General features: G+C 38.2%; 1 protein-coding gene across 3 annotated transcripts in view; it reads right to left on the bottom strand.

Annotated features, from left to right (window-relative positions):
- THADA (THADA armadillo repeat containing) overlaps window positions 1-25426 on the bottom strand; it is a 162342-nt gene that overhangs the window by 66100 nt on the left and 70816 nt on the right. For all 3 annotated transcript variants that reach the window (XM_037405051.1, XM_037405054.1, XM_037405053.1), the window contains exon 29: window positions 21939-22107. In XM_037405051.1, coding sequence (XP_037260948.1) covers window positions 21939-22107 — 169 coding nt within the window. The remainder of the gene's footprint in view (window positions 1-21938; window positions 22108-25426) is intronic.

The following is a 25426-nucleotide window of genomic DNA, read 5'->3' as shown; positions in this document are numbered from 1 at the left end:
TAGCCATTCCCAACTTCCAGTACCTTCCCTTTCTTCCTTGGCACCGTTGATGCTTTATCCTTATTCCCCAGCTCTAGGAGCCTCGAGAAAAGAGGAAAAAGCAGGGCAGGGAAGGGAAGAGGCAAAAAATGAAAGAGCCAGCTTGGATCCCTGCTCCTCAATCAGCACACACATCCTTCTATCCTGTTCACATCCATCCCCCACCAAACAGCATGCTTTCAGATGCAACACAGAGATTTCTGTCTCCCTGTCGTGGCATGAGAAAGTTGGGTGTTTTCTTTGTACCCAAGCAGACCTTAAGACATAACATCTGCTGTTTTCCAAGTGTTCATTTTGGATCATTGAGGGTGGGGGTGGGTGGGGGGGGAGCACGTTACTTTTTAAAAAAATTAATACTTAAACGATTAAACATCAGCTAAGTCAAAAATATAAATCATAAGAAGCACGAAGAGACATTTTTCACCCCTAGATCAACCTTGATATGATAGGAAGTTGATCATAATCTTTAGCAGCTTTCATATCAGCGCAAATTGCTGTATTAACGTTGTGAAATACACTATTAGAATAATAAAGCAATGCAACAGTGGATGAATACTTGTATAAACCACAAAATTTAGCAAGTGCCTTTAAAGTTTTTTTGATGCCAAGAGTTCTCCTGTGTATAGAGACACTGCAACTATAATACAACCTTTTAATAGCCACAAAGTTGATGTACTGTAACACACTTTGTCTAACAATGAAAATTAACATTTTGTAGCATTAGAATTGATTTTTATAGGAGGAACTAAAGTTTCTGAAATTTACAATGAACTCAACTTCAGACATGAAATAATGATTAGGGATAGTTGGCGTGGGCACGCACATGTTCATATTTAAAAGAAAACAGTTTTCAACATGTTGCTGCACTAAGTGCCTTTTTTAAACAATCAGATTTTCCAAAACCACGTTGAAGGTTGTATAATTGCACGCTTCTCAGTGAAGTAGCAAAGTTAAAGTTTTCTCCCCTTAAGCTGATCTAAAGCAATAAAAACTTCTGCATGCATGCCCTCAGCTATGTTTGGATAAAATTAAGTATACAGCACAAATATCCACATTCCTAAGTGCAAGACTGAAACAATGCTCCCAGTGTTCATTTCATTCATTGCTTATTGGGAGAAAAAAAAAAAAAAAAAGGCAAACTGACATCACCCTAAACTGTACATTCTCAGCATAGATCATTTAACTCTCTAAAAAGAACACAAAGAATACAGATGTTTCACCAGCTGAAAAAAACCTACTGTGTAAATACTAAGCTTGGAAAAAAATGCCACTCACCAAGCTATGGAGGTTGAAGGAACAAGGAAAGCCAAAAAAGGGTGTTTGCAAAATAGCAGCAGTAAGGAGATTACTACACTAAGCTAAATGTGGTTTTTTCAGAATTGTTCCATCAAAAGCTTTTGCCCGAGTATTAACAGGCTAGTGAGAAAACCTCAAACATGATTTTTCTTTTTTCTCTCATTTAAAGGCAGATAAAATTATATTCTTCTTCTATGATAAATATGACTGCCAAGATATCTCTGTATTCTGAAAGTGGGGCCAAATTTTTCTTTTTTTATTTTATTACAACCATGTAGATAAAAACTGGCAAGCTGCTGTGACAGGTGAAGACATTTTTATTAGAATAATAAAAAGTTCAAAGTTACAATAATTATCTCTAGGGAAAAACAAGCCCTAAAAATCCCTTTTTTCTAAAAGATGAAAAGTGGCAGTGTGGTAATTACAACAAGACTAAAAACCTCAACTACCTTCCCCCAGTTTTCTAAGAAGATATCTGTACAAAAATAAATGGGAGAGTTCATAACTATCTGGTTAGCTTCTGATATCATCCTGGTCTATAAAAAAATTACATTTGTGGAAAACAAATGTAATACTTTATCGCCAGCAAGTACAGTATGAACACAGTTCCTGCAGCTCATGCTACTCCTGCAAACACAAGCTAGAAAAGTTGCAGGGTAATTGTTTAAAATAAGTACAGAACCACAGCGCACAGACACGCTGCACCAGACAGTGGTGGTGGCACCCCTCTCCCCCGTGTTCCCATGGCATGTGGTCCATCCTCTGCCACACTGATGTTTAGCAACTGTGTGGATAGATCAATTCTATTACAACCATCAAGGCTTTCCTTCATCTGAAGTATTTAATTACAAGGAAAAACAGAGAGAGGGTGATATCTGGGGAGGGGCAGAGTAAGTTCCCTGAATTTCTTTCCACATTTAAATGTCAATATATTGAAAAGTAATTTCAAATATTTATTAGTTCTTCTACCCCCAACCAATGTGTTTGAAAAGCCATCATTTATTATATTGTTCTTAGTTCTGGATCATTTATATATTCCAGATTATTACAGGAATCACCCTTTGTTTCTACCACCTCCTTTTTTTGAAGTCTTTAATTTGATGATTGTAATTTCACATCTAACAGATCAGATTATTATCTCTACCAAACATAAACTGTATGATTGTCATATGATTACTACATATAAATATTGCTTCCTCAAATGTGTTTTTGTAGGAATTAATAAATTCAGTCTGAAGTTGAAATATTTCCCTTTGCAAATATTTTTATGAACACTGTATAAAATTTCTTTTCTTCCTTTAAACCAACAGCTGGTTCACAATTCAAATTTTCCATAATTTCCGCTGTGTTTTGTCAGCACATTTCATCACCTAATTACACAATTTTGGTTTATTATTCATGAGAGTGTAGAGCTTTTAAATCCTTCTTCCAAATATATCCATCAAAATTCATAAAGCCAGGTTTATAAAAGAATCAAGTTGTTTTAATTAAAATGCAGGCAAGCATGTTTTGATTGAATTAAGAAGTTGTAAAATAAGGTATGAAAGCATCTAAATTTATGAACAAAAATACAATACTAGTTAACTCCATATAACTGAGCAAGAATAACACAGCTGTTTAATAATGTGAGAATTATGGATGTGTCATAACTAATGAAACGTACAAAATACTGAAAAATAGCAAAGTAGCTTTCTTCTCAGTGATAGATCTATATCACAAAGCATCCATTACTAAAAACGTGTCCTTAAAATTGAAGATAAACTGCTTTTGTCCAAAACAAGCCAACAAATGTGAAATTCACAGACCAAAGGTCTTGCAATACCATTTGCAATACCATTTTTATTAGGTTTTTCTTCCCATTTTAGTCAAGGTGAAATTGAATTCCAGCTTAAAATTTGCATATGCAACTCAAATGCTGTATTAGGCGGAAACAAAACAATGAGAAGTTTGCTGTCAGCTATCACATTCATCAATATTATTTATTTGAAAGTCCTAGCTGAATTTTCTTTTAAAATTACATGGTTTGCCTGTTTGCACAGAAACCTGATAATACCAGGGCTGACTTCATAACTATTAGGACTGTTTTACCATTAGGATTTAAGGTATTTTTTAAGATATCATTCATCTTGTAGTTAAAGGTACATGTGCTGGGCAGAGAAGCCAAACCAAAAGACTACAGACAGACTGGCTGATGAGCAAACAGAAAACCCCACTAAGTCGATGGCACTAAGAAAAGGCAAAGCTGACCGATGAGTTAAGGGTGTCTCACACATCCTCCTAACCAGCCACCTTAGCTGGCGGCACTTCCACTCTCTGGAAGTGTATCTATTATCTTCCCAGCAGAATGCCACCAAAACCTGGAAGTCTAGAGAAATGAACACACCAGACTGTGTTGGAAGCAGTTAAAAATTGTGCTCAGCCTGTATTTCTGATCAGAACAAACAACAGTAAGGGTGCAGTGAAGTCTCCTCTTCCAAGCCCATACCCTACTATCATAAAAATCCACCCACCACTGTTTTAGTCGAAGCACCTCAAAGGACATAAAGCTTTCCCCTCTTTTAAACAGCGTTTTTTTCTTTTTTTGTGTGTGTTGGGTTTTTTGGTTTTGGGTTTTTTTTTTTTTGGGGGGGGGGGGGGGCAGTAGTGAAAAAATTTGAAATTATTCTTCCCCAGACCATGTCCTCACAACAGTTCATCTGCACACATCCACATAAAGGAGACAAAATGCAAATAAAAGACCAAGGTACACACACTTATTTACTGAGGGTTATTTACAATTAGGAAGAATATTAAAGGCTACAGCTACCCCACTGACACTAAGGAGCGGACATGTAAGGGAAACATGTTTCTAGAGTGCTCAGAAGTGCTCTGCTACTTGACCCTGCAGCTTTGCTTGTTTCAGCAGAGGCGACCTTCTGTCTCAGGAATGTCTGCATGAACACACAAGCTGAGAAAATAATCAGAAGTACGCTATATTGATTTGATGCTTTTACTTCCCAGATTCACATTATAGAATAAAGTGAAGTAAAATTTGCAGCTGTAGAAAACAAATTTCTTCTCTCAGCTAATGACTTTAAACATACAGAGGTGTCTCAAACAAAAGAAAAGCATTCAGTATTTTTAAAGTCTGAGGAACAATTTTCCACATTAGATGTCCAAGTGAAGGTAGCTATAACCATGAATTAAAAAAAAACAAACACAGTGCTTTTACTGTGACTTTTTTCAAGGTCGTATTACATCTTCCTAAAGCTTTTTCCCATTTATATACTGTCAAGTCATAACCTGTTGCTGTACATGCCTGTGTGTATGAGGATCAACTTCCCCTTCGATTGCTGCGTGCTTACAAGCACACTGTGACTTTTAATGGCTCCATTTACATCTGAGGAACTAAATATTACCCATTGCACTCATGTCTGAAATCTTAAGCCAACTTCGTAAAGCCTGCTGAACTTAGTGTAAGATAGCTCTGTCTTGGATCGAAAGCTGTGATTGCTGCACCTCTCTTGAAGCGCAAATAATGTCCCTCCATTAAGGAAAATTTTTACACAATTACTGGTAACAACAGGGTCATTAGGGAGTACAGCTATACAGATACATCAAACACCATCCATGTTGGCGCCTGGACCTTGACCTCAAATGCCATACTCCTGGGCGAGAGAGTAACACTGAACTCAGAAAAATTTTCCTTTGTCAAAATTATCCCTATAAAAAGGAACATGCAACTGAAACACGCTATAAAAGCAACCTTTTGTCTGGACAAGATAGCTAATGCGTGGGCTTAACTTGTACATAAATCAAACTGAATTCCAAGTGTAAACATTAATAAGTAGTTCAGCTTTACAAAGGCAGTATATAGGACAACAGCTCAAAGGAAGGTACATGTAATGCAAACTTTTTTTTTGTTTAATTACAGTAACGTCTAGAAAATAATTCATGTAAGAGGATCCCACTGAGCTGTACCATGAGAGGGAAAAGACCATTCTCAGCCAAACAGCCCTCCTGTATTTTTAGTCTCATTGTGCTACAAGGCAGCAATAGTATTCAGCACAGGAGGATGTGGATACAGCCACTTTCCAACAAGGAAGATCACCTGAGAAAAAGAGAGGAGAGGACTGTCTTCTTGAAACAGACATCATCCTTTTACTTCTTTCCCATGAATGATGAAGAAATGAAGCTTTCACTTATGTAATGGCACACCGCTGCTTAATTTTTGTGGTCTCCCTCACCCCCAATATTCCAAAAGGATTATTACAGAAGTCTTGCAGGCAAGGAAACAGAGCAATTAAGTGATTTATTTTAAATCTACAGGGGATGCATCCCAGAGACAGACTTAGCTCAGATCCTTTAAGTTCCAGTTCACAGATAGCAGGCATGTGCATGAGAACTTATATGGGGAGAAAATCTGACTAAATTATGGTTTAGGTATACTTTTTCGAAAGCACTCTGCTCTCTAGAGAAAACAGTGAGAAGGATACATATGTGCCAGTAAGAAGTAGACTGCAACATGAAAAATACACAGAAAATACAGACAGTATTTCCCCAGAGCTCATCAGGTTTTGGCCCACTGATCTTCCTGAAGTTTTCTACTGGTGTTATATATCTTTTTGAAACTACTAAGTTCATAGAAACATAGATAACTTATGATGAAACTTCAGCTACAGCAAATACATGAATCATGCTACTGCTGAAACTCAGCAGATTTTTGCCTTATGTATATGGACAAGTTATTTATAGATTTTTACTGCCCATCAGGCTCAACATGATGTCAGCTTACAATAACAAGTTAATGTTAATGTTTTCCAGTAATTTTCACAGTGCCATTTAACTGCAAGTGCCCTAGCCAAGGTAAACTTAAGGGCAAGGAGAGAGCTAACTGCATAATCAGAGAACAACGTTAATGAATTTTGCATCTCCACTTTGAACACTTGGAATTCTATCTGCAATACATTTGTCTTTTGTTCCCAGAATTTAAGCTCACTAGCCAGCTGATTACGTCTCCCCGAAACAGCTCAAATATTCCTTCTGATTTTAATTAGCCACAAAGCTTCATCACCTTGTGGATTTCTTTTTTCCCCCCCAGACAAACAAGCATCCTATGCTATCACAGAAAGTGCCAAACTCAAAGCCATCACACATTTCTTGAACTCTAGTAAGCCCACGCACTTTGTTTTACAATCAGCAGCATCATGGCAGATGAGCACTGTCTCTGCAAAATCATCAGTTGACAAACAATGTTCCAAAGAAAAATGATGAAATTTGCTGGGGCTCTTCAGAGGCATTACAAGCTGTTCAGGAAGATCTGTTCCTTATTATTATCTTTCCCCTTCTCTCTTCCACTTACATGCAATGGGTAAGATGCATTTTTGACAACAGGGAATGTCAACAACCACAGTTTTTACAGCAGAAAGGTTTTTTTGAAAAGCAAGTTCTTCCAACACGTTTCCTTACTCAAGACCACCTTCTCCAACATTTGCACATACTTACATTTGATCTTTTTATCCCAGAGGAGTACTGCTGTCTCACTGTCTGTAAAAACAGTTCTAAGAACATTTTTTTAAAGCTGCTGTATCTTAACCCTCCACTTGCTTTGGATATTGAACTGCATAGAGGTTGCCTTCTGCACACAGCAGTGCCGATGGTAGATGATACTATGCCCACACTTGTTCAACGCTGCATCCTGCTGAACTTTGACAACTTTACAGTTCCCAGCCAGGCTTCTAACGAAAGCACACTCTCCATCCCCTTCCGTCACAAGACTTAGGTTAGCAGAGGCCTGCTATGTACATTGAGGAAATCTTACTCCTTTTTATTGAAACAGCTCAGGGAGGACCACCAGCTGATCTGTGGCAGCTGCAACACCCACCAGATGGCTAGTGATGGTCAGCTGGATGTGCGCTGCTGCACACAAGCTGTTTGCAGAGCACAAGCCTACAGAAATCCTCTGGCATTAAAGCCTCAAAACTGGCAACAAGAGCAACAACTAGGCAACGCACCCATTTCACTGCATGCCAATTTGCTCAAGGCAGTTGAAAAGCATTCTGCATCAGTGATGCCGGGAACTATCAGGATGCTTCATATCCTTTTTCTTGCAAATAAACAACAAACACAAGGTGGTCAGAGTATCTCAATGGGTTCTTCAGTGTCTTTCCCCTTCACAATCAGTACCAATGTGGTCTTGCCCGTAATCACCTCCACCCACCACTCCACAGGCAGGATCCTGTTACTTTTGTATTCTACCAGTGCCGCAATTGCAACAGCACCTACTGAAATAGTTTCTTTAGTAAACAGATTAAACACTTTCTGTTCACTACCTTTAGATAAACTAAACCAGAACCCAGGGAAACCTTGCAGTTTGAAGTCACTTCACAGTCTGAATTCAGCAGAATAGAAATGAGTGGAACCCACCACTACCCTCCCTCCTATGTTCCCATTACTCTGTTCGTAACTGCTGATAATCCATAAACGAAAAAATGCACCACACAGAATGTCTCTTCATCACATAGATCTTAAGTGTATCTCCATTATCAGTGTTGCAACCTTCTACAGCCCTAGAGGAGCCTGTGCCACACACTGTCCTAAATCCTGATCACAAAGTATCCATGATCTTGGTCATCAGCAGATTTTGCTGGGGATTGATGGTTTATGTTGAAGGATCATCACATAACACAGCATATATATTTTTTAAGCAGTAAAATTTACCATAGAAATAGAACTACAATAAAGCACATGTAACAGTATGAAGCATGGTTTCTTCAAACTCAAATGCTAAAAATACTTCCATTTAGCAAAAATGACAACAAAATGAATTAGCAAGATGATGTTGTCAGAAGTTACTGAATCCATGGAGGTAGCTTAGGAGTTTACTTAAATGCCACAGAATTCCACAAGTTACATGCACTTGGAAAAACAAGAGAACTTTATGTGAAACCAAGTTCCCTTTTTCCCTCTCCAAACACTGTTAAGCCTTTTCTGCGCACTTTATCAGTCCTGTTGGCTTTACAATATATTAAAAATTACCAACTAGCTGCAAAAGGGGCGTCCACCTATTTATTTATTTACTTAACGTTAAGGAGGATGAGTTCTCTCCTAGTAAGCTACTTACAACATTATAGTAAAAGCTTCTTTTTGAAAGGGTTAAAAGGTCAAAACAAAATACTTGAAAAAGACCCAAATCAAGCTTCTCCAGGAATTCAGTTAAGAGACTGTGAAAATAAATGCCTCCTGCTCATGACATAACACCAAAATTAGGTGGTATCATCCATGACCCAGGAACACCTCTGTAGTGTTTTATGCTTGTATAATTGCAACACTGCAATTGTTTTGAGGGTTTTCATGGCTAATCATGGTACTCTAATTCTATTCAACAAAGTTGCCTCTGTAAAACCCCAGGGATCATCCAGGTAGATAAAGCCATTATAAGCCTCATTCGTATACTGACTGAATAAAAAAAAATAAATAAATGACTGACTCCCAACCTCTGAGCCTTTCTTCCTGTTCTATGTAGTTTTTATAAATATCACTGAAATAAAACTGAATTAAAAGATAAAACTCAGAACATAAATTCCTCTGAAAGGAAAAGGCTACTGGGAAAACATTAGCAAAACTGAACTAGTCCAAACAGTTGATGGGAAGTGTCAAAGGTTGCAGTGGTTTATCAATACCTCTCTCTCTGAAGAAATCTGTTAATATCAAATCTTATCCCACTCAGAGTAAAAAACTCAAGAAGTCACTGCAGTAAGAATTTGAGAGCTGGATATGACAGATTTAACAACCACCACAACTTAACTTAGGAAATATTTAGGATGAGATCATTTATTTGGACCATGTGATCATGGAAGTTCATAAATTAAAGTTCATATGAAATTAACTTCTTGTTCAACTGTTCAAAAGTACCACATTATACAATACTGAAAATAACTTTGTGTCATTAGAACTATTAATTCTTATGCCAGATTAGATTAAAATTACAATGCTGTATATTCAATGTATCTGTCTGAAAGGTCTTTAACTTAAAAATAATCTTTTACCTACCTAGAAGTGCACTATGGCTTTTCAGAAAAATGAAGAATAAAGAACATGAAACAACTCCCTAAGGGATACATTACTTTGCAATTCTATTTCTTTCTTTAATACCACATATCTACCACTGTTACCAACAGTTCATATTTTTTTAGGGAAAAGTATTATGCTTTTATTGCTAAAGGCAGCATGAGGTTACAAAGATAGCTTTTTTTTCCTCCCCAGTGATCACTGAGTGCCAAGATGCCATATTTTATACATTTTAAAACTAGTTAAACATAAAATGCTCATTTTGGCTTATATAACCTCTTTTTTTCACTTCTGACAGCAGAAGATGCCTGATGCTGTAATCAAATTATTACATGTCTCAGAGTACAGCCATCCAAGATAAATAACTACAGTCATAGGAGTATGACCTCATCGGTTCCTAATATCTACAGAATCTACTTTAGTTTGAGTAATTTTGAAGTAATTTCTTATAACATGATAATTCAGAAGTATAAATAATTGACTCAAAACAGCAAACAAAAGAAAGCATTTCTATTGCTGGAAGCACTTCATGCACTTCTTTCTTTTCAAGGTCACTTTTAATACAAACAACACCAGTACCACCACAGAGGTTTGAAATCCTGCCTGCTCAACAAGTGTCCTATGAGAGAGTAGTACCCCAAGGTGATTACAGCACGTCCTGCCCTTTTGAAATGCTTCCGGACTATCTGCGGGCTGCAGTTTTATGCTGCAACACAAGATACACACAGCGTATGTTTCTCATTAGATGTTACATCAGGGAAATAACTATTAACAACAACTATCTGGCAACAACATGCATATGTAAAGTCTTTTACAGTGTTACTATGTCCATCTCCACATCTTCCTTAGGCTTCTTTGGAAGCGGGCAGTATTTACTAGATGGGACAACAGCAGCATCACCATGGCACACATATTTCCATGATGGTATTAATTAATTTTGTATTACCTTAATGATCTAAGAAGTATGAGGTATGTAGGATGCTTCACATAAGATACTGACATTATGATTTAAAATTTATTTTTCTTGAGTTGGTCAGGGTTCAAAAGTGACTATTCCAAAGAGCAAAGGCTCTAACTGGTATTTCTTACAGCACAAAATGATTCAATAGGTAAAAAAATTAGAATGAAAAGAAACAAGCCAAAACCACACTCAATAACTGTTCCATTTATATTTTCTTTGCAAAAAAAAGTCATCATTGGTGTGTCTATGGTTTCCTGTTTAAGTGCCAGTGGTGTCTGTTTCACAAATGAAACAAGACTGTTAGAAAATCAGAAGAATAAATGAAAGAATTCTTGCAATTTACAAATGTGAGACAAGTACATAATAGGTATTTTTGTTTGCTATAAAAGTGTTTTGTGGGTAACGAGAAGTTTTAAGTTGGCTTTTCCAACATTAAGCTATTTTTTTCCTTAAAGAATAGCAACTTAATATTATAAAGCTAAACAAATGCACGCATGTGGACTGTGGAAAGGAAGAAATGGTGCTAAGCAACTTCAACTATACTGAAGTACTGAATTCCTAAGGGATTTCTCATAGTAAAACCCGAAGTTTTCATCTCATTGTTTGGTGCATTTGCACCAAAAAAGGACACAACTGATTGCCAAGGTTTAAAGCTTTCCCAACACCCACTTCTGACACAATGACCTTTTTGCATCTATGGAAATACCTGTGTATATTTGAGGAAAAAAATCTGTAACCATTGCTTATTTTCCACAATAAAAGCTGCCCAGATTGAACTAGTACAATCTGGAGAGGTCTCCTACCAAAATCAGCTCAAGACATTCATTATAGATGTGAAGACATACCGAATCTGAAGTGTATACTTTTGAATAAAAGGAATATAGAGATACATTTGACATGCACTTCTGACAGCAAGGTAATAACCCTACTGCAATAAACAACAACATACTAAGACAGCGGCTACTCTTTAAGAGATGATGTGGTCCAAACCAGAGATAAGGAGGAGTAAGCACTTGAAACAAGAGCTGGCAGGAGGGAGCTGACAGTGAGGATGCCAGGGGAAACATGGAGAGATAACCGAGGTGCAAGCCAGTGAAGGCATGAGGGAGTACAGACTAGAAGCACCTGCTGCTTATCATGCCTTCAGAAGCCTCATTCATTCTTCACTTGCATGAAGCTGTGGGGGAGGTTTCCACACTCCCCAACACCAAGCAGACTCTGATGATCCAGAGACGGCTGGCACCTTTTATGACCTGTCAAGACCATAAATTTATAAGCATCCCCATCACCCTCTCTGCATCCCACTTGCCCTCTTCTGCAGTTAGGCCGCACCTAGGCTGTTCCCAGGATCTGACGAAAGGTTTGCAGGGTACTTCAAGTCTAAGAGCTGCCCACAGCTCCAGTGGAAGCCACATTTTTGATGATCCAACTCAGAATCCACACTATTTATTCAGGGGTTTAGCAGCAGTGCCCCAGAAATAGGAGCATGTCACACTATACCGTTGAAAACATTCTCTTTCAGTGCAGCATCACTCCCCACATACCCCCTGACCAAAAAAACAAAACACAAAAACCCACAGTTAGGCCGTTGTAGTAAGACATCACCCCTACCTCTCCAAAAAATACCCCTTCAGCACTAGATCCAAGTATAATACAGCTTCTAGTTAGTCCTGTCTCCACACAAGCTTCCTGTCCTGTATAGGTTTTTTGTATCAGTTAAATTTCTGTACAATCCTTCCTCAGCCTGGATATCCATTTCCCATTCTCTTCTGGCCCATGAATAAACAGCAGAGGGACACATTTCCAGAGTATGCCATCAGTTCAGATTCAGAGTTGCTTAGAGCCCGAGTAAAAAAGCCAAACACTAAGTCAAACAGCCATGTGGAGACCATTCCTAGAAAATTGTAGCGCCATAGCAATAACTACCTTCAGAAATGCAGATATTCTAAAATAATTAAAACCCAAGAAAGAACAGTGGTAAAAAAAACACTAATGGAAGAAATGCCTACGACATATAAACAGAAAAAAAGTGAAGCAAGTAACATGTTTTAAACTCATGAACGCTCTGAAAATGATTTTAACACCTTGGAAAAGTGTCTTATTCTTGTTTTGTGTTTACTTTGTTTCATTTTCTTCGCTTTCCAGGTTTTTCCTCCTCTCCACCTTTCAATTTTTTGTTCCACTATTTGAGATACTTGCATGCTGGCCTTCAACATAGGTAAGTCTTTACTGAGTAGCTATCCACTTAAACCCACTCATTCCTTTTCATTCACTTCTCCCATCCAGCATTCTTTTAAATGCCAGTTTTTCCAGCATTCTCCTCCTTTCATGAAGGGTATTCTTCTCCTTTGTAAACAGCCTGAAAAAGCTTCCAAAGACGGCACCTTCCCACATTTCTCACTATAGCCTTAACCTCTGAAAACACAGAGCACTGTAAAAAGCCCTCACTGTTCATAAATATTTTTCATACATCCTTAAGCAGTCAGAACTTATCATGGACGGGTATTTTAAAAAGTATATCCAGGAATTGTATCCAGGATTATCTTTTTTTTGGCTCTGAAAGTTTTAAAGACATGGTTTCTAGATAAAAAGGAAGACGGAAAAGAAAATCCTATGCGGGTGGGATTTAAAACATGTTTTTGGAGATGAAAAATGAACTCTGTAGAGTACTAAATTAATCCACTCCACCACCTAGGAGAATATTGTATCTTCGGCACCCTTTACAAGTTTCAACTTTTCCCTTACCAACTGTAAAAACATCCTCTGCCTGTGACAGTGATAGGATTGCTTTCCTGACTAATCATGAGGGATAGTTAAAGATTCATAATACAAAACAGGTGCAAGAAATATGCGTAGAATTGAACATTTTAAAAATTTAGACTTCACAAGAGTTCAACTGCTGTTCTGGGAGGTCTAAATCAAGTTAACCAGCCAGTGCCTAAAACAGTTCAACTCTCTTCAGAAAGATGTAAGTAGTAAAAAGTAGAAAACTGTGCCAACAGTATTTGTTTCTAGTATCTCCATAATCTAAAAAGAAAATAATCTATCCATCGTGAAAACTGTACCTACAGGAGGATTTCTCTTTCCTTAGTTTAATCTTAACACCTAATAAAAGTTGTTGTATATAACCACATCCGTACATAGTGTTTTCAATCACTGCCCATTTATCCAAGACGTAGCTAGAGAAGCTAGCTGAACACTAGTGAAGCTTTATGGCTGTAACTGAACACCAGGCAGGGTACCTTAAAGGGCCACACACACAGCCACCTCAAAATCTCTGCTGGCAACATGGGTTGCAGGAGCTTTTATTCATTAAGGAGTGGTACCTGGTGCACCAGATTGGGGCGGCCAAAACATCTGCACAGCAACTGCTTGCCATACCCCACAGTAATAAGCTCCAAAATCTAGGGCGTGGGAGAGAAGGAAGCAGTGCATCCAGCAGGTCATCCATTCCACTTTACAGAGGGGGCAACTGGCACACCATCCCCTGTACAACCTAGAGTAGTCCTTATTATAGTTACCTCTCAATTAAAAACAGCAGTAGCCTTGTTTTCACTAATTGATGAATATTGCTTATTCTCTACCAAAAACACACTTTTTTTTTTTAAACTTCAAAGATGTGAACACAAGGTTTACAACAATAACATCTCTGCATATCCTTAGTTGCTATAGAAAGGAATTCAATAACGATGCAGAAACTGAATAAAAAGACCTAATAGAGTTGTAAGAGCTGTCTAAATCTAAGCCCTTTTGAAAACTAGTGACACGTCTTAGGAAGTCAGAGACACAATATTTGTGAGCATTACTAATTGCAGTTAAAGCAACTTCAAAGTGATGTCCAACTATCAGATCTGCCCAGTCAATTAGCAGTACCACAAGAGGGTTGTGTGTGTTTGCTTGTTTGTTTTTTTTAAAAAAAAACAAAACCACACACCAAAAAGCAGCTAGAAGAAAACGTCTGGCAAAATCTCATCAATGACTTTCTTTCAGAGACTGCCTCCTCCCATTCTTGGAACTCAGCTGCATTTCTGTTGTATTCATAAATATAAATCTTGTTCTCAAATGCTCACTGCCTCCTTCTATCAGTGCACCCCTATGTAACAGTTAATATGAATTTACAACATGAAGAAATGAGACAACTGTTCTGTTATTGCAGCTACATATAAGTGAATGTGTTTTCAACTTGACATCAGTATTTCTTTTTTCTTTGTGCTAATCTTAAAAGCAAGGCTTATCTGGAATGCTAAAAACTGAGCTTAGAAAAGAAACAGCTGGAAGGAAGTTTCATTGGAAAACATTTAATTATAGCAGGTTTATTTCTTTGATCTGTAGATAATGTAACATTGTTTACTATATTGAGGTTTTATAAGCCAACGTTGAACTGCTACACTTCAAACTTTCCTGCCAAGACAAATAAAATGTAATTTACCATAGTCAATGTTTCTGTGCTACTGAATAAAGCCAAATAAACAATATGCTACTTCCCCATTCATTCCCTCAGACCCTGGAGATCCTTTGTCTTCAAAACAAAACAGGGGAAAAAAAATTAATCATCACTGACACCCCTGCTGGTAATTCACATTAAGAATTTTTAGGTCAAGCTAATGAGTAGTATACCTCTCTCTTCCAATCAGCCACAAAGACCAACATCCAAAAATGACCTTCAAAATATATTTGCCTAATTTGTCTCCTGTTATATTCTCACACCCTAGCCACTGGAGTCTGTGGGTTTTTACTACCTACACAGTCCTGTAATAAAGAAGATCCCATGACTGCTTGCTAGCTCTTCTTCATGCATCATTCCTCTTTGCTTTATTTTCAAATGCTCATATTTATTTAAATTGTTTTATTCCTCTGAGCAAGTGCCCAAGTAGTAAACTCATAAAACATGGGAGTGATTATAATCTCAAATACCTGAAGCTTGATCTTCCTTTGTAGCAACTTAAGGTAAAATTCTCCTCTCAAAAGAAGGAAAAAGGCATCTACAGCCATTAGGCAGGCTCCACTTTCATCTGCAACGTCTTAACACAACTCTCTCAGATAATTAACTATCTAACATATTGATGTTTTCATCATAAACTGCTTTTTTCATCAGTACAACTAAGCACTTAATTTTTATCTTCAACAAAGTCACATGCATACATTTCTGGCTCAGGAGTACGCTAAGCTAAGACAGTACACGCAGATGTTTCTCCAGCTGCTTGGTCAGCCTTACTCTTCTTCCTAGGCTTGTGCTATCAGTCCTTGCTGGAAGCAGCACACTGACTCACTGACTCATTATGGCTATTTTCAGGTTATGATCTTGTCCTGGTCTTCTTGCTGCTTTAATGAAGCCTCTAACCATCATTTAAATCAATTCTTCCACCTTTAAATCACATTCCCCAGCTGCTCTCCATTCATATTTAAAACATCAGCATATCCAAAGAGTAGATACAGATAATCTGAAGTTCTACCATCGTGCAAACCTTGCCATATTCAATAATTCAATAAACTTTACAAAGAAGAAAGGGAAACAGTAGATCACTTTCATAAAAGCCCTGTGCACATGGCAAAAAAATCTGCCATGCAACCATGCTGGATTTTTAATTGTATTATTATTTTTTAATATAAGGATCCTAGATTCTTTTATGGTAAATATTTTCAGAAAGATGAGTCTAGCTCTACAGGATCCTGCCATTCCCTGAAAAATGGTAACTGTTAATTTCTTGTCCCACTAAAGTCAGTGGGAAATTTAACCTTTAATATAATGTTAATTAATGTAAAGAGTTACGAAGCCCTCTATCTTCTATTAAGTCTAATTTTTGTCACATGCAACTGACTAAGTTGATGTGACTCAGTCTGTTCTTTAGATTTGAGAGAGATGTAACAGTGCTCCTGGTTTCAAATGCAAAAAAGAAAAAAGTTTCAAAAACTCAAAGCAACATTCCTTTGAAGCACAAGACTTCACATTCATATGCCAAACAGAACAGTTTGAATTAGTGAGCATAAAAATCCAAGCAAAAAAAAACCAACAAAAACCCAAAACACTTCTCTGAACTAGCCTACTGTTATAACATCAATTTGATGAATTGAAACTACAGAATTTTGTGGGAAAACTCAAAGTGTAGAGAAAATTTGAACATTAAGAGTAACAATTTGTAAGAGTAACTGGCTGCTGATTGAAAACACTCCAAGCAACATTAAATAAGTGTATTTCCATTTTTATCTTTCTGAAGTTCTAACCCTGCATCAAAGCATAACAAATTCTCTATTTCATCTGTCTCTTGCAATTTAGTTTGTATTCTTTTAAGAACAGGTCATGTGCACCCCCCAGATATGAGATATGGTTCTTCTCTTGTGATGCAAAACACTGCCACATGCTCAGGGGACAAATTTCAGGGTAAATCAGTAGGAATGACAAAGCAATAGCAGTAACTAGTGGGAAGACCACAGTGAGGAGAAGAGAAGCTACCACCCAGACTTCAGCTGAGAAGATGGTAGAACGGAGAGAAGTCTTCCTAGGGACCACAGCAGACCAGGCAGAATTTCTGTGACTGAGTTACAGCAGTGACCAAAACCAGTCATGACAGGAAGGATCTACCTGCAGGGACATGACGGGCCAGCAATAATTTTTTTTATTTTATTCTGTGCAGTTGTCTCATTGCTTGTACAAATTACCACCAAAAAATGTGAATGATCCTCACAAACAAAGCAGCTTCCAGCCAGAAATTACTCATCAATATTAGGTGCAGCTAGGAATTTCTGCATGCACACTTAAAGTCACGTAGCTCCCTCTCTTCATATACAAGCAGCAAACAACGAGGGAGAAGTCACTGAAACCTTCTTTCTTCTAATCTGTGCCCAAGAGATGCCAAAGGGAATGCAAAATGCTCTCCAAAAAGAAGGGATGAAGTGAACAGGACAGATAAGAGAAGCAATGTTTTTATACTGTTCTGTATCCAAGTCTCAAGCTAGACACTGTCAGTGTTTAGTTATAAATCCACGCAAGACCTCTAGGAAGTAGGTTAGCATTTCCAACACTGCAGAAGTGTCCATAACAAGGCACAGAAAAGTTAAATGAGAACAACACTTCTTTTGATAAGTTTCATTTATCTGATTACATATGTTCTAAAAATACAGAATTGTAGGCTGAACAAAGTGAGCGGTGAGGAAGATCAAACTGATAACGTACAAGATAATGACCCAGTTGATGTGCAGATTCTTTCATTTGAAAAAGAAATAAACCCTGTGACTGAAAGCTCCAGCCATACTGCTGCTATTCTACCGTACTAACAACAACTAGATTCTATAGGTTTATGCACATCACACAGCCTTGGAAATCCAGCATCAATCATGTTAACCGATTCACACAAGATAAAACCAAAAGTCCAACATCTGCTTTCCTTGGCAAACCAATCTGGAAGTTAATGCATTTGGGAGTTCCTTTTAATCATCATAAATAATCTACAACCAGATGAATTAAAGGTGCTGCTTTGTTTTCTGGGCAAACCATGCTTGGGGTCCCTGTTAAAGCACCCAAAGAGGCTCAAGTGAGGAATTGAGTCCGGGTGCAGATGCAGGGCTGTGATCTTGTTGGGATCATGGAGACAGGATAGGATAGCTGACATGTTTGGAGTGCTGCAATGGAGGGGTATAGGCTCTTTAGGAAAGACAGGTGGGGAAGACAACAAGATGGAGTTGCCCTCTATGTGAGAGAACAGCTGGAATGCATGGAGCTCTGCCTGGGATGGATGATAAGCCAGCTGGGAGCTTGTGGGTAATAACTGAAGAGCAGACCAGTATGGGTGACAACATAGTGGGTGTCTGCTATAGGCCAACAAACCAGGAAGAAGAGGATGAGGCCTTCTACAGCAGCTGCAAGCAGCCTTGTGTTTTTCAGGCCCTGGTCCTCACAGAGGACAGACTTCAACTACCCTGGTGTGTGCTGGAGGACCAACACAGCACAGCATAAGCAATCCAGAGGGTTCCTGGAGAGCACTGTTGACAAGTACTGGACAAAAGCAATAGAGGAGACAACAAAGAAAGGTGCTCTGCTGGACCTCACACTTATGAAAAAGAATGACTCATTGAGGATGAGAAGGTCAAAGGCAGCCTTGGCTGCAGCGACAACGAGACAGCAGAGCTCAGGATCCTGAGAGGAGGGAGCAGGGCAAAAAGCAAGATCACAACCCTGGACTTCACGAGAGCAGATTTTGGCTGTTTCCTGGATCTGTCTGGTAGAGTCCTGTAGGATAAGGCACTGGAGGGAGTGGGGTCTAAGAAAGCTGGTTGATATTCAATGACCACTTTCTCCAAGCTCAAGAGCAGTCCACCCCAACAAGCTACCAGTTCAGCAAATGTGCCAGGAGGTCTGTATGGATGAACAAGGAGCTCATGGCAAAACTCAAACACAGAAAGGGAGTATACAGAAGGTAGAAGCAGGGATAAGTAAGCTGGGAGGAAAAGAGAGAAAGAGTGTCCAAGCATGCAGAGATGCATTCAAGGAAGCAAGAGCCCACCTGGAGATTAATCTGGCCAAGGTAAGGCTGAGGTACTGAATGTTGTCTTCATCTCAGTCTTTACTAGTAAGGCCCATGGTCAGGAACAACCCAGGACCAAACTTTCTTTCCCTAGTATACCCAGAAAGTTACCTTCTTGGACTTTGTTCAGTATAAAGAATAAGTTCCTTATCAATTGCAAAAAATCAAGAGTTTCACAAACATAAAGGCTTCCCTAGTCATAAATTTGGATACACTTCCAGAAGTGTCTACATAAAGCTCTGGACAAGCTCTTCCCTTCATCTGATCAACTAAAAGTGCTAGATCTTAAAACAAAAGAAGCCATAAAGATTTCATCATTCAAGAAGGCCTGTAGAAAATTTCCACATTTTCTTGTGGGCTACAAACTTGACTCCCTCCCCCCTGCCATCCTCATGCCAGTTTGGATTATGGAGCAAGTAGAAACTGCAGTCATAAAGCAAGCACTAAGTCACAGAAAAGACTTTTGTCTTATTCAAGTCAATGCATTTACTTATGATGCAGAACTACTCCTTGAAGAGTATCATCAGTTCTGTACAAGTACAGAACAGCAGTATTCCTGACAATTCCAGACAATTCCTGAAAAGAATTCTTATGTAAAACATGTAAACCGGAAGATTATTTTATCTTCATGCACATTCAGATCCCTATGTAAATTGAGCCACAGTTACCACACTCGTAAGGAAAAGCCATGTTTCACGTAATGCAAAGGTCTAAAGTTAAACACAGCACGTTTGTAACCACTGTCAAAAAACACTCCTTGTCAATCTCAGCGTTTGGAAAACCAGGCCATGTTTGGACAAACACTCCATGCTGAACTCTTTCTGAAAGATCTTTCTATAAATTAACATTTGGCTTGCAACAGATGAAATGATTACATAACTCTGAAACATAACTGAAATATACCGTCAAGATTCCTGCATTTGGCACTGCCACATAAGCTTTAAAGTCTTGAGTAATTCCAACTTTCCTGTTCAAGGCTTGACAACATATGAACACTGAAATAAAAATTCAGGCAATGAATTCAGCCAGCAACTGACTAATGCGATTCAACAAAAGAAACAGATTTATTAAATCCATTTTCATAAGCTACTGGTCTTTTATTGCTGGCAAAATCTAAACTTTATTGAGTTTTGTATGAAAGAGGAAGTTAAATTCTCTACTGTGTCATAGAAGTGCAGTGCAAACAGTTTCAAAAACTGCCAGATCACTGTCTCTTCAGGTAAGCCTTCAGAGAGACAGTGCTTTAACAAACAGTCCCATAACATAATTTTCTGCAGTTTAATAAGCTCTAGCAGCAGCTTTGCAAGTCCCATATTACCTTGATAAAAAGGAAACTGAAACCATGTGTCCAACAACCCCTGAAAGTCACAGTACTTTGCTCTTAGTACTATTTACAGGAGGTACATGCTAACTTTGTGTTGAACTACCTGGCATTAGTGGTTTAGAGGTACAACATCAAACACCACCGCCTCCCCTCTTGCACATCTTTATCAACCCACAGTTTCTTCTGAATGTTTTGTTATTTTTAACTAGCAACAGATAGCTCAGTTTCAGTCATACACTAAATCTGATTAAGTGCTAAATGAAGACTTTGCATAACTGATTCAGATGTCCTTTTTTTTTTTTTTTTTTTTAAAGAATGTCATTCCCTGAACAGAACTTGTCTCTCCCTGCTACAGTACCAATTGCAGTAGTAGTTCCTAGTAGCTGACCAAAACTGATCAAAAATTACATTAAAGCCCTGAGAATATCTCCTGCCTTACAGGTATGGAAAAGAAAACTCCCTACACCTATGCATAAGATTGTCTTAACATGAACGAATTAAAGACAAAGAATTCAGAACAACCCACCATTACTTTTTCCAGATCACTAAAAAGAAGGCAGTAGCGTTATAACACTACAGCCAGTCCCTATTCTCACAACCAGGTTTATAACAACTTTGGACCAAGAAAGTACTTAATTCTCTTTGTTGGAACAACCCTCTCTTTCTAACATTTCAGGAGGTTCAGGAGTTTTGTGACACACTGGCAATCTCCACCTTCCCATGCAGATGCAACAGCTCACAGGTCTAAGACAGGTGCACCAGCTGCTTTTCAGAGCAGATCATCCCACACCCCATGAAAACCTTCACTGTAATGATGAACAACCAAATCCAGATTCACTTGGCTGAAACCCTTTACAGGTAAAGTGGACGGTTACGGCTCTAGAGGGACTTCACTCATTTCCCTGTCCCAGGTCTCCTGCAAGGTCATGATTTTAAAGGGAAATAATATGCTGGAAAAGATACACTAACAAACCCAAACAAACCCATACAAACCCCACCACACAGTTTACAGTGGCAATGTGTACCTAGATAGCTTGCCAACTACGGCAAACTAACAGAGCTGATCACGTACAATATGGCTTTGTTGAAAGGTTGCTCATGAAAAACAGGCAATAAAAATGGGTAACTTATTACCATGATAGCTTAAAAATCAAACACAGTGAACCGACTGCCATAAACCAAAGGAACGATATATGGGGAATGAAGAAATTTCTGATTCCAAACCGACAGCAAGCCGTTCTCCAGAGTGTTTTCAGAATACAGTATAAAGCTTATCACAACTTGTACAGCAAACTGACAGGAAGCTGCTGGTATAGCAGGAAAAGTAAATGAAGCAATATATAAATATGTAGGTAAGTAGCAAGTCTCAGTATCTGCAATACTATTGGTGCTTGGAGTTCAGCTTTGTCTCACATTTGCTCTGTGATTTTGGGCTACTCACATAGATCTCTCTGTAGATAAGTTTACATAAATATATTTGCTCTCAAAGCATTTCAGTCTCCAGAGATGAAGCATTATATGAAAGCTAAATGTTGGTATTTACAGCCTACAGCTGTTTAATGATGGTTGAAATGTGAATTCCACATTTATCATCTGATAGAATTAATTCAAAAGCAGTCCTCATACATGTTTTGACAATGTGTGAACGTTCAGCACAACTCACTGCATGTTATCTGGCTGTGAAGTATGACCAAAAAAGTCCAACAAAACCTAAAACAAACAAAACGACAAACCACCCCCAAGAACTTACTTGCAGAAGTGTTCCATGAATAGTATTCTGTCGTAGGCAAGGACTGGTAGACTCTGGAAGCCCCTCCAACAAGGACAGCACTGTATGTGGTACTTCATTTACCATAATAAATGGAACAAGGGCCCGACCTGACATCTCACGTAAACGGTACACAGGAGAGTGCCCACACCTAGAAAAAGAAGAAATACCTATTTTTTGTTACCCAGCTGCAATCCACTGCTGTAGCTGAAACAAAACAAAGGATAATGCAATGAAAAATAGAACACATTTCTTAGAAATCAAATAGACAGTTCTTCTTCTCAGTAGCAAGAGTATTTGCCTAGAAACATAAGTCATACTAGAGCCATGCTGGAGGCTTCAGAAACGCATACAGTTTAAAAAAAAAAAAAGACCTAAGAAAACAAAAAGATGCAGTTATTCCGTGAAGCAAGTAAGTATATGGTCTCATTCCATCTTACTTGATGTTTCTCTTACATTTGAATATGATTGCTGTAGAGTAAGTATTCTGAGTTTCACTTAACTGAAATATTGAAATATGTCCTTAATCAGATGTTTCCATAGAACACAACATGGTGTCTACTGGAATTTTAGGCCATAACTCCCACTGTATTTTAAAACATATTTAAAGGCAGGAAATAAGACACATTGGAAAATATTTTTCTATTATTTATAATTAGTATCTCAAAAATAAATATTTTCTGTTTATTAAAAATTAACTGACAAGACTCAAGACTGCATATAAAACGGGCCAAAAAGAACCTTTTTTCTTTTAATATTATTATAGTTTTAACTGGCTGTAGATTTATGAATATACATAGAATTAACTGTTCAGCTATATTAACACATTAACCAGCTATATACTACTTGAGTAGCACGTATACTGAGTTGCAGTGAATAAAAAATTTTTTTTTTGGTTCTTGGGTTAGGCTAAGCCTTTCAAAGCCAGGAATTCTTGCATGTGTTAATTTCTGGAAGGCAGGTACAACTCAGCCACCCGCAGTCCCAGACAACTGAGAAAGCTACCCCAGGGTTTAGAAATGAATGGCCAAATGACTTGGATGATGTCAAATGCAGTATGGCAGAAGATACGCTCTGATACCTGATTGTGATGACCCAGAGAGATGGCCTTCCCTCCTCCTACCCTCTCATCCTTTTCCTGAATCGCTTCTTACATATTTTCAGCTTACAAAATCACATGTAGTTGAGATTCTCCCCTGCCAAAATGGGTGAACCACTTTTGAGTTCTCCCAAACAAGCCCTGCAGCACCATGCGTATGTATTTAAAAAATGAAGTGAAATTAAAAGGCATTCTAAGGTTTCAAATATCTCTAGCAAATTTAAATCAATCTCAAAATAGTAGTTTACTTTAGCTCACATCAAAGAAAAACAGAAAGTAATTTCCACCTTGAACCAGCAACTGAATTAATCGGGTTTTGAACACAAGACAGTAAATAGACTTAATTGAAATAGCATAAGAGTTCTGACATTTTAGTCATGTTAGGCCACGGTATGCCTGAAATACACAGACCTTGTTTAGAGAAAGTAGAGAGCTATGCTGCCCTTGAATGACAGGCTTTTGTGGGAATTCTCATCCTTGCAGTATGGCAAAATGTTCTATCCTCCACCTCCCCATGTCTACCCTTGTAGGGAATGATTTTTTGAAGAATCATCTTTGCATTTCCTTTTCAAAGATTGGCTTGTCCTTCACAACAGAATGCAAAAGCAGAGCAGTCACAACTGGAGGCTCTTCCATACGGAAAAGTTTTAATTCTGTATTGATAGGGTGCAAAAAGTCACCTTAGCTCTTAATAAAAAACTAGCATGTTTTTTTTTTTAAACAAAACATTTTTTTAAAATGTTTTTAAACAAAACAAAACAAACAAAAACATTTCAATTCTACTGCACAGTAAACAAACCTGGGAAGCGATTTGTTTGCAACGTTTTCTTTATTTCTGCTAAACCATATTTTCTTAACCAAGAGATTCTCACATGTAGATGTCCTTTCCAAACACAAGCAACACTGATACTGTAATGAATGCCTAGTTTTTAATTAGCTATAACTGTATATTCAGGAATGTTCTTTATTTTGTTCATGACCTTTTACAAATTCCAAGGAATCTGACATCCTTAACAGGAAGCGTGGAAAAATGGGTAAAATGCCAGGGTTTCCTCTAACTTGTGCAAGGGTACTTTCCATCACTACATGCTTCAGAGGGGGTTTTCTCCTCAAGCACAATGCAATGAGTTAGAGTGGAATTTTGTGGGGGATTTCCTAGTAACAAAAAAAGGAGTTGAGAACAACTATTAGATAACCTGACTTTAAACTTGGCTGTCCTACAAAAAATGACAGTAAAGACTTGTAACACATGCACATATCTATACGGAGATACAGGATTTTACATATCAAACTTTGTTCCACGCTGTTACCTTATCAAATTTATTATGGAAATAGAAATGACAGTTCTACAATTAAAAAGAAGAAAATAATTTCATGTAATGGGCAAAATTGTCTCAGCTGCCAAAAGTCTGGGTCCTCAACAAAGACTGCCACCTCAGCATTTATACTGAATGTGTAAGGCAAAACTGCAATTCTCAAAACTACAGGTGACTCTGATCTTCACCTCTCCTCATGCCCCAAATTTTTTGTTCTCTGTAAGAACCTCAGAAGCCAAGGGCTTCAAGAAGCCTAACTGGGACCCTCAGATTCAGTTCTGTGTTGCACTTTGAGGATCTTAAATCAGGAGGCAATAACTTTGTCCTCCTCCTCCTGCTGAGCAAACACACAGGTGTGCCCAGTGCCTGAGGAACTTGCCCAGGACACAGGGGACCCAGTTCTGCAACTTTCTGTGCCTAAGGGAAATGCACACCCACAGCTACTACTTGCCCAGAGGGCAACCTAGCCACCAACCTGCCACTGTACATTAGTGCTAACTTCGCATACTACGGATTGCTACACAGGGTGCAGTGTAGTCACAGCAACTGACATCTTGGTGGAAATCCCCGTAAGAGCACTCCTGCAAAGTCACTACTAAGGAACAAAAGCATCACAAAGCTGAAGAACAATAAAGCATTTGCTTTATAGGAAAACATATGGGAACATAAGGAAGGTATTTCACACGGGCAAATAGCTTCCCAAATCTGAGAGGGGTTAACATTCCTACTGTTTCTTCTTCTTCTTTTTTTTTTTTTTTAAATAGTTTTATTTTTTTAAATCTAATACTCAAAGAAAATTGGCAAGAAACTGGCTGATAACATTTCAAAAACACTCCATTCACATACCCGTGCAAGGTATCATGCCAAGTCACCACTAGTGACCTATCCCTGAACTTCTGCATACCCTGAAGGCACTTATATGTGCATCTCTCATGTTTTGAAGGCATTTGGCTTCATTCCTGAATCATGCAAAGAGTTTGCCAGAAGAATGTCAAAATATACAATACTTTTTCCATAACCTGTAACAGCACCCTAAATTAAGAACAGGCAGTTTT

Source organism: Falco rusticolus, chromosome 12 (assembly GCF_015220075.1).
Source record: "Falco rusticolus isolate bFalRus1 chromosome 12, bFalRus1.pri, whole genome shotgun sequence".
Taxonomy (NCBI): Eukaryota; Metazoa; Chordata; class Aves; order Falconiformes; family Falconidae; genus Falco; species Falco rusticolus.
This window is presented reverse-complemented; position numbering and strand designations above follow the sequence as displayed.